We start from the raw sequence: 10,107 nt of genomic DNA, 5'->3' as shown, positions 1-10,107 counted from the left end.
AAAAAAAAAAAAAAAAAAAAAAAAAAAGGCCGGGCGCAGCGCTATGCGCCTGTAATCCCAGCTACTTGGGTGGCTGAGGCAGGAGCATTGCTTGAACACAGGAGGTGGAGGTTGCAGTGAGCTGAGGTCACGCCACTGCACTCTAGTCTGGGAGACAGAGTGAGGCTTCATAGAGCAAGACTGTCTCAAAAAAAAAAAAACTTCAGTGAGGTTGGGGGATCTTGAGGCTGCAGTGAGCCTTGATTGCGCCACTGCCTTCTAACGTGGATGACTGAACGAGGTGCCATCTCTTAAGGGAAAAAAATGGTTTTAACAACTATGAAGAAGAATGGCCAAACAGCTGTGGACTCCTGACAGTCACCCCTGCTCAGATGCTGGTACCTCTCTGCCTGTTGATAGAGGGAAAGCATGTGGAGAGTTTGGGAAGCGGGATTGACTTGAGGAAATGATACCCTCTCACCCCTGGGGACATGTTTCTGAGAGTAAAAGTAATAAAAAGTAATAAAAGTGACTTGACTTGAAAGTTTTGTGTGTGTGTGTGTGTGTGTATTTTTTTATTATTATATATTTTTTTTTTTTTTGAGACGGAGTTTCGCTCTTTTTGCCCAGGCCGGAGTGCAATGGCGCTATCTCAGCTCACTGCAACCTCCGCCTCCCGGGTTCAAGTGATTCTCCTGCCTCATCCTCCCTAGTAGCTGGGACTGCAGGTGTCCGCCACCACGCCTAGCTAATTTTTTGTATTTTTAATAGAGACAGGGTTTTACTATGTTATGTTGGCCAGGCTGGCTCCAACTCCTGACCTCGTGATCTGCCCATCTCGGCCTCCCAAAGCGCTGCGATTACAGGTGTGAGCCAGCGTGCGCAGCTCATTTTTTGTTTTGGTTTGTTTTGTGATGCGGAGTCTCTCCCTGTGAGCCACCGTGCCTGGCCATTTTCATTATTATTATTATTTTTTAAATAAAAACATTGCCAGGCACAGTAGCTCGTGCCTGTAATCCCAGCACTTTGGGAGGCCAAAGTGGACGGATCACCTGAGGTCGCGAGTTCGAGACCAGACCGACCAACATGGAGAAACCCCTTCTCTACTAAAAATACAAAAATTAGCCAGGCGTGGTGGTGGGCACCTGTAATCCAAGCTACTCAGGAGGCTGAGGCAGGAGAATCACTTGAACCCAGGAGGCAGAGGTTGCGGTGAGCCAAGATCGCTCCATTGCACTCCAGCCTGGGCAACGAGAGAGAAACTTCGCCCAAAAAAAAAAAAAGGTAATAACTTCTCAGTTTTTAAAAAGTCTATTGAAATTCGGCTGGGCACGGTGGCTCACGCCTGTAATCCCAGCACTTTGGGAGGCCGAGGTGGGCAGATCAGGAGGTCAGGAGATCGAGACCATCCTGGCTAACACGGTGAAACCTGAAACCCTGTCTCTACTAAAAATACAAAAAAATTAGCTGGGTGTTGTGGAGGGCACCTGTAGTCCCAGCTACTCGGGAGGCTGAGGCAGGAGAATGGTGTGAACCCGGGAGGCGGAGCTCGCAATGAGCTGAGATCCTGCACTCCAGCCCTGGCGACAGAGCAAGACACTGTCTCAAAAAAAAAAAAAATTCTAGTGAAATTAATTTGCGTTCAATTCCTTATTGAGTCTGTAAATCAGTTGATTAAATTTGGTTAAGCAGACTAATTTTTACAATTAATTTTTATTAAATGAAGCATTTTATTTATATAATGTTTCCAGTCATGAAATGGTTCAACGGTAAAAAATTCAGGTTGTCTGCTGACGTTCTGGTACAACTAACAAACTGAATACACAAATATTTGTGGGTACGAAGAAATTGTTCATCAGTTTGAGAAGTTGAATATGTCAAAAAATAGAGTATTTACTTTTTTCTTTTTTTTTGAGACGGAGTGTCACTCTGTCGCCCAGGGTGGAGTGCAGTGGCGTGATTTCTGCTCACTGCAACCCCCACCTCCCGGGTTCACAAGATTCTCCTGCCTCAGCCTCCCTGAGTTGCTGGGACTACAGGTACTACAGGTACCCGCCACCACGCCTAATTTTTTTGTATTTTTAGTAGAGACAGGGTTTCACCATGTTACCCAGGATGGTCTCAATCTCCTAACCTTGTGATCCACCCGCCTCGGCCTCCCTAAGTCCTGGGATTATAGGCCTGAGCCACCGCACCTGGCCTGGTATTGCATTTTTTAATAAATTGGTTTTGAAACTGCAATGGTGCCTGCCTGTAATCTCGGCTGTTTGGCACGGTGAGGCAGAAGGATCACTTGAGCCCAGGAGTTGGACACCACCTTGGGCAACATAAAATTTGATCTCACGAAATAAAATACTACTTTTGTGACTTGGGTTCCTTGGTGATTATAGGAGAATCGTCATGAAATTGGCAGTTTACTAGGATGTGACTTTGCATTTAGTTTAAGGATTGTTTAGATTTTTTTTTTTTTAAAGAGACAGGGTCTTTATGTCTTTTAACTTTAGAATATGTTAATGTCTGTCCCAGCATGTTGGAACATAATTTCTTTAAAGGGAGGGATCATTGCTTTTTCTCAAGTGATTTTAGTCCCTTTACCCTGTGATAAGAGGATTAGTTCATATATGAATTCATAGATAGGAAATACGTGTTCTCTCTGCCTGTTCCTCTCCCTCCAAAATGTAGATACACTGGGCAAAGAAACATACCCAGGGAATCCTTTTTCCCCTAATATCTGTATGCCTTTGAAGAGGATATTCCATCCTTCTCAGAGTAGAAGGGAGGAGGAGACAGATTGTTTCTTAGAGTGAAGTTTATACCAAGTATAAAGACCCAAGTCTGGCTCCTGTGTCATTGATGTTTTCCTTTGTCCTGCTCTGGTGGTTTATTTTTCTTGTAATGTTGCTATCATATGATTGTTCTCCCTCCCTTTTTCCTTGTAATATAGATTCCTAAAGGAAAACCCAACTCTTCCTTTCCTAAAAACTCTACTTTGTAAGTCATGTTCATGGCACAATGAATTCTGCTTTCAGTTTTGGTTCTTCACTAATCATGGCTGTGTATGATCGTCCTGTTGCTCACAGACTCTGCCTGTTCCACCTGCCAGGGCGCTGGCCTAAGCCTTTTCTGGCCTCTCCTCCTGCCTCCTGTGGTTGGTTGGCTGTGATGTGTATGACAGTGACATTTTTACGCCTAAGTTACTTGGAACTTCTGGCACATCTCTTGGTTGCTTACGAGCGAGTTGTGTTCTAGTGTTGTGTGTTAACGATATTTTGGCAGTGATTTGCTGTTAACGAGCGTGAATGTTCCTGTCATGTTTCCTGCATTTGAATACATTACTGTCCTTTGGAGAACAGTTGGGTGTCCATCAGTTCTTTCATCCCTAAGCAATTTGTTTTTTGCCTTTGCATTATGAATTAAAAATCTTTATGTATCTTAAGTAGTTTTTTAATTTTTTACACTTTTTTGAGACAGAGTTTCGCTCTTGTTACCCAGGCTAGAGTGCAGGGGCGTGATCTCGGCTCACTGCAACGTCTGCCTCCTGGGTTCAAGCCATTCTCCTGCCTCAGCCTCCCAAGTAGCTGGGATTACAGGCGTGCGCCACCTCGCCCAGCCAATTTTTTGTGTTTTTAGAAGAGATGGGGTTTCTCCCTGTTGGCCAGGCTGGTCTTGAACTCCCAACCTCAGGTGATCCACCTGCCTCGGCCTCCAGAAGTGCTGAAATTACAGGCGTGAGCCACCACGCCTGGCCAGTTTTTTAAATTTTTTAAAAACAGGGTCTTGCTTTGTCACCCAGCCTGGAGTGCAGTGACTTCAAAGCTCACTGCAGACTAGAACTCCCCCCACCTCAGTCCCCCAAGTACTGGGACTATAGACATGTGGCCCCATTCCCGTTCCCAGCGTACATATTACTTTTAGTTTTTTTTTTTTTTTTTTTTTTTTTTTTTTTTTGTTTTTTTTTTCTTTTTTCGAGACAGAGTCTCACTCTGTCACCCAGGCTGGAGTGCAGTGGCGTGATCTTGACTCACTGCAACCTCCGCCTCCTGGGTTCAAGCGATTCTCGTGCCTCAGCCTCCCAAGTAGCTGGGATTACAGGCATGTGCCACCATGCCTGGCTGATTTTTTGTATTATTTTTTCAGTAGCGATGGGGATTCACCATGTTAGCCAGGATGGTCTTGATCTCCTGACCTGATGATTTGCCCGCGTTGGCCTCCCAAAGTGCTGGGATTGCAGACATGAGCCACCACACCCGGCCTTATTTTTATTTTTTGTAGAGACAGGGCTTCACTGTGTTGCTCAGGCTTAGTGTTTTTTTTTTTTTGAAGTCACATATCAATGTCAAACATTTCCATCACAGAAGAGATTTTAAAACTGTCTTCACTGAAACTTAAATGCTGTGACATTTATCACTTTGAGATCTTTTAGGCTGTTTCAAAGCTGTCCTCAGTGTAAATGCTTCATGTTTGTAGGCAGCTAGTTTGGTGGTGTTTGTCCATCCTGTTTAAATAATTTAACAAGCATTATGAATGGATGGTCATCTGAACGTTTATGATTCTTGGGTTGATTTTTCATTTATTTTGATTCAAACTAGTTAAGTATATAGGAATTGTAAGTGGTTTATTTTTAAGTACAAGTGAATGTAACTTTTACCTGTTACATCATTTTTAAGGGAAAAGCCTGCATGCTTCTTTATTTTGGCTGACTTGTTTAATGCATACTAATAGGTAGATACCCTCCAACCAATAGGCTGGCTTTCTATTGCATGTCATAGTGCAGTTGAAACTCCTTCGGGTAATCACCCTGTTTAAAGGCGAAAGACAAATAGCATGAGTGAAGTGGTCCAAATGCCGTTCTTTAATAACCTCAGTGGTCTGATTTACCTTGAGCATGCTGTGTTTCACTCTGCAGTAAAACCTGATGATAGGTTGGTGTATCTGGCCAAGATACAAAAGGTGAAATACTCATAACAGCAGAACCCCACAGTAAAATACTATAGAACTTCTTAAGAACAGTTTATTGCTCAGTGAACTATTTTGAGTCGTTTCTGAAAATTAGCTTGTGGGTAAATTAGATTTTGCAAAAAGTTTGCAAAATACTCTTGATTCTTGAAGAGGTGAGGTTATTGAGAAAGAGTATTTTGACCCAAGATTTATGTGAAAGCCTGAACATCATTCTAGTAAGATGGTTTCCTTGGCTGTCTACTTTAAGAGCTTGTTTAGCATAAAAGCATTGAGTTGTACTGCGCATCAGTTTTTTCATTCTGTTGACCGATAAATATTTTCAGGACCATAATCCCTTCTTGGCTTAGGCATCTCAGATGTCAAGGATGATAGAAGTCCTTTGCCTGTGTTTAATATCAATCGTAGCAAATAGAAGGAGTCTTTATGCTTGGAATGACACGTTTGTTTGTGGCTACCATAGCCTAATGTCAATACGAAATAATTTAACTTTTTTTCTTTTTTTAACAGGTGAAGAGCAGAATAAAGAAGCGCTGCAGGACGTGGAAGACGAAAATCAGTGAGACATAAAAGCCAACAAGAGAAACCATCTCTCACCACCCCCTCCTCCCCATCCCACCCCTCGGAAAGTCCCCATTGTCACTGAGAACCACCAAATCTGACTTTTACATTTGGTCTCAGAATTTAGGTTCCTGCCCTGTTGGGGTTTTGTTTTTTTGGTTTTTTTTTTTTTTTTTTTTTTTTTTTTTTTTTTTTTTTTTTTTTTTTTAAACCGTTTTCAAAAGTTCTTAAAGGCAAGAGTGAATTTCTGTGGATTTTACTGGTCCCAGCTTTTAGGTTCTTTTAAGACACTAACAGGACTGCATAGAGGCTTTTTCAGCATTACTGTGTTGTCTCCGTGCCAGATGTGGCAAGATCACCATTAGAAATGGAAATTACATTTGAAAGCCATTAGACTTCTAGGTGATGCGCAAGCATCTAAGAGAGGTTAATCACACTATAGAGGCATAAGTGGTATCAGTTTTCTAATTGTTTAAACTGCATTTTATACCAGTGTTTGAAAGTAATTGGGTGTTAGCTTGAGATGGTTAAAGGTTGTTTTTGGGGAGGGAGTTTGTTGTCATGGTTTTGCTGTAAAAAAGTGTTTCAAACTCTGCTGAAATGTTGCTGAAAAGCATGGTGCTGGTAACAGTTCAACAATCCGTGGCTGCTCATTCTTGCCTACTTTACTCTCCCACTGAAGCAGGTTAACGTTGAAGGTGGTGTGGAAAAGCCTGCATGCCTGTTCAATTCTTTGTTTCTTCTCCTTCCCCCTCCCCCTACCTCCTTCCCCTCACTCCTCCCCTCCTTCGCTCGCTCAACCTCTTTTGTTCAGTATGTGTAACTTGAAGCTAATTTGTACTACTGGATATCTGACTGGAGCCACAGATACAGAATCTGTATTGTTCTTACTGAAACACAGCATGGAATTAACATTAAACTTAAATAAAACAAACCTAAATTAAAAATGCCAAATATCATCGCGCCTCCATCCTTTATACTTCTAAAATAAAATCTCTAGTCCAAGCACACTGACAGTATTATGTTTGCCTGAATGTGAAACATTCCTCCTTTTTTCTTTCATAAATAAATTGTTTGCTTCCCAAAGATGTATATTTTGGAAAAAATTTGCCTGTAGTCTGGTTGTGAAGAACACTGGGTCAGTTGATGGCGTGTCTTGTCCTCCAGACCAGGCAGCAACAGGGTATTTATTTTAATCATGAAAGTACAACATAAGTAGTACAAAGTGTAATTATGGATCATTTTCTAGCGTAGTATTTCGTACAACCAAATAAGGCTGAATGTCTTAAAATAATTCTTAAGAGGTGAAACTGTGTGCCCTCTTCCTCCAGAGGCAGTAGTGGAGAACTACTCAATCCTTTGTTAGTAATTCATGCACACATTGTAGACAGCAAGTAGCAGTCTCCCTTCCCAGAAACACTCCCTATAAGAAGCTTCTTTCCATTAACAGTTTATACATCAGTGTGTGTAGATACCTGGTTACTGTAGATCTTTTTATGTAAGGCATTTAGATGTGTCTCATTCTGACTGTAATATTGATGTACACCTGATTTTTGTCAAGATCAGTTGGCTACTTTTGGGCAGGTGCTGCAGTAAATACCCTTGCAGCAGTTTCTGCTTAAGTATTTGTATATATCTGGAAGGTACATTTCTCGATTCCCTGTGTCAGTAAACACTTTTGAGTTGATAGATGCTTCCTCGTCACACTTGTCTTCTAAAATTGGATGTTGAGACCGCAAATTTACTCTCAGCTTAAACTCTTAGTAGCAGAGATTTAGGAAATGAACAGATTCGTGATATCCTAGTCGTGTTTAGTGAGTGCTGGCAATGAGAATAAACATGTTTTTGTGAGTTGCGTTTCCGAGGGATAGGGAGACGTTGAATATAATCACATACTGCTATCTGTCTTGAGCAACCTCCAAGAAGTCTTCAAGTTGATTTGCTCTTGTTTCCAGCACACCTGCTACAGGTCAAAATCCAAGTGTCAAGTCTGTTGCAGAGTTTGAAGAAACCACTCGTGGGATGCAGGGATTTGCTGCCACCACACTGAACACTAATGCATGAACGGACTCGCAGAGCTCAGATGAGCACATGTAATGGGGGGGTGTTTGTTACGAAAACATGCTTCATGCAGGTGGCGCTGCTGGTTTTTTTCTTGTAATGAGGCAATACCACATGTTACAACTGTTCCAAGTTGGTTCACATGATTTTTGCTTTGTGAAAGGGTTTCTTAAGACTTTCAGTTAGGCCGGGCGCGGTGGCTCAAGCCTGTAATCCCAGCACTTTGGGAGGCCGAGACGGGCGGATCACGAGGTCAGGAGTTCGAGACCATCCTGGCTAACCCGGTGAAACCCCGTCTCAACTAAAAAATACAAAAAACTAGCCGGGCGAGGTGGCCGGGCGCCTGTAGTCCCAGCTACTCGGGAGGCTGAGGCAGGAGAATGGCGTAAACCCGGGAGGCAGAGCTTGCAGTGAGCTGAGATCTGGCCACTGCACTCCAGCCTGGGCGACAGAGCGAAACTCCGTCTCAAAAAAAAAAAAAAAAAAAAAAAAGACTTCCAGTCAGCAGTTTCAAGATGCATGAGCATTTTCAAGAGGTGTGGCGATTTCTGCAAGGTGAAGAAACAGAACCTGCCACTCAGAAACTTAAAAAGGTAATTAGGAAAGAGGTGATTGGTATAGGTTTGTAAGAAAGATCCTTATCAGCTGGGCACCGGTGCCTCACCCCTGTAATCCCAGCACTTCGGGAGGCTGAGGCGGGCGGATTATGAGGTCAAGAGATGGAGACCATCCTGGCCAACATGGTGAAACCCTGTCTTTACTAAAAATTCAAAAATGAGCTGGCGGTGGTGGCACGAGCCTGTACTCCCAGCTATTGCGTAGGCTGAGGCAGGAGACTCGCTTCATCCTGGGAAGCGGAGGTTGCAGTGAGCCGAGATCGCATCACTGCGCTCCAGCCTGGGGGGCAGCGAGACTCCGTCTCAAAAAAAAAAAAAAGATCCCTATCAAAAATTGAAAGGCTGGGTGCGGTGGCTCACCCCTGTAATCCCAGCACTTTGGGAGGCCGAGGCGGGTGAATCACGAGGTCAGCAGTTGGAGACCAGCCTGGCCAACATGGTGAAACCCTGTCTCTACTAAAATACAAAAAAAATTAGCTGGACGTGGTGGCGGGCGCCTGTAATTGCAGCGACTTGGGAGGCTGAGGCGGGAGAATCGCTTGAAAACCGAAGGCGGAGGTTGCAGTGAGCCGAGATCGCGCCTCTGCACTCCAGCCTGGGCAGTAAGAGCAGGACTCCGTCTCAGAAAAAAAAAACCAAAAAACAAAAAATTGAAAGGCAGCCAGGGAAGCCTGCAGAAAGGTGCTGTCGTGCTGTGAGGACAGTGTTACTCCCAGTTCCTATATTTGTGGGCTGGAAAGGGAATTGCCCCAAAAGTTTCTGCTCTTGATCTGAGTCCCTTTGAGGATCAGTTAAATAGAAATTGTTAGTTACAACTTGAACGTAGCTAATTTGTGTTTTAATTACACATCTCGGTACTTTGCCTTGGAAAAGGAAAACCCAAAGCTTTCCAAAAATGTTAGGAGCGACAGTAAGTGGGTTTATGTACATGCTCTGTTCCAGGTGCGCGCCCAGCACAGCACGTCTGCACAATTACATTTCGGCCCTACAGGAAGATGGGGATGAACTTCCATCACTGAAAGGGGGAACTGATGGAATAAATGGAGACATTTAATTGGCCCCTGGCCCAGACACTGCCTTGAGCCTTATAAATGAAACCTCAAATTAGCTGCTTCCTGATCCTAGGACAATAGAGTGGGCTTGCTGAAAAATCGGGATAGAGGTGTGAACCCTGTTTTCTTTTGAAAATTGTAACAATAGTTCATGGAAAACTCGTGAAATCCTAGAATGTGTCATTAAAGGAAGCCTTTGTGAGCACCGTGAGAGGAAATGGGAATGCTGCCACATCCAACCTGGATCAGGAAAACCAAGCCCTGTGTTGTTTTACCCTGTTTCTTTGAGTTGGTAGGATTGTAATTGATACTGTTAATATTTTGCTAACATTGGCTGGGCACGGTGGCTCACGCCTGTAATCCCAGCACTTTGGGAGGCCGAGGTGGGCAGATGACAAGGTAAAGAGATTGAGACCATCCTAGCTAACAGGTGAAACCCCGTCTCTGATAAAAAACACAAAAAATTAGCCGGGCATGGTGTCGGTCGCCCGTAGTCCCAGCTACTCGGGAGGCTGAGGCAGGAGAATGGCGTGAACCCGGGAGGCGGAGCTTGCAGTGAGCCGAGATCGTGCCAGTGCACTCCAGCCTGGGTGACAGAGTGAGACTGTGTCTCAAAATCAAATAATTTTGCTAACACTGAGTATCAGCTTTGCACCAGGCACTGTGCTCATTACTCAGCAATGTCTGAAATCTAGCAGGTAAGTGCTCAAGAGTAATCAGGTGAGCTGCTGCCTGTTTTTTTGCAGATAGGAAAGCTGAATGGGAAGTACTTAAGGAACTTGCTGACAGCTGCACAGCTGATGATTCAAATACAGAATAAACTTCATCTGTATCACTGAAGAGTCCCATTAGGCCATACTACCTTTGCTCTTCATTCAAAA

General features: G+C 43.7%; 1 protein-coding gene across 1 annotated transcript in view; it reads left to right on the top strand.

The window, feature by feature from the left end:
* YWHAE (tyrosine 3-monooxygenase/tryptophan 5-monooxygenase activation protein epsilon) overlaps nt 1-6,450 on the top strand; it is a 27,201-nt gene extending 20,751 nt beyond the window's left edge. The window contains exon 6 of the mRNA XM_017865287.1: nt 5,446-6,450. Coding sequence (XP_017720776.1) covers nt 5,446-5,498 — 53 coding nt within the window. The 3' untranslated portion in view covers nt 5,499-6,450. The remainder of the gene's footprint in view (nt 1-5,445) is intronic.
* Nucleotides 6,451-10,107: the final 3,657 nt, after the last annotated feature.

This window comes from Rhinopithecus bieti, unplaced genomic scaffold (genome assembly GCF_001698545.2).
Source record: "Rhinopithecus bieti isolate Rb0 unplaced genomic scaffold, ASM169854v2 scaffold_22, whole genome shotgun sequence".
NCBI lineage: Eukaryota > Metazoa > Chordata > Mammalia > Primates > Cercopithecidae > Rhinopithecus > Rhinopithecus bieti.
The sequence above is the reverse complement of the archived record's forward strand: the minus strand, read 5'-3'. Positions and strand labels throughout refer to the sequence as shown.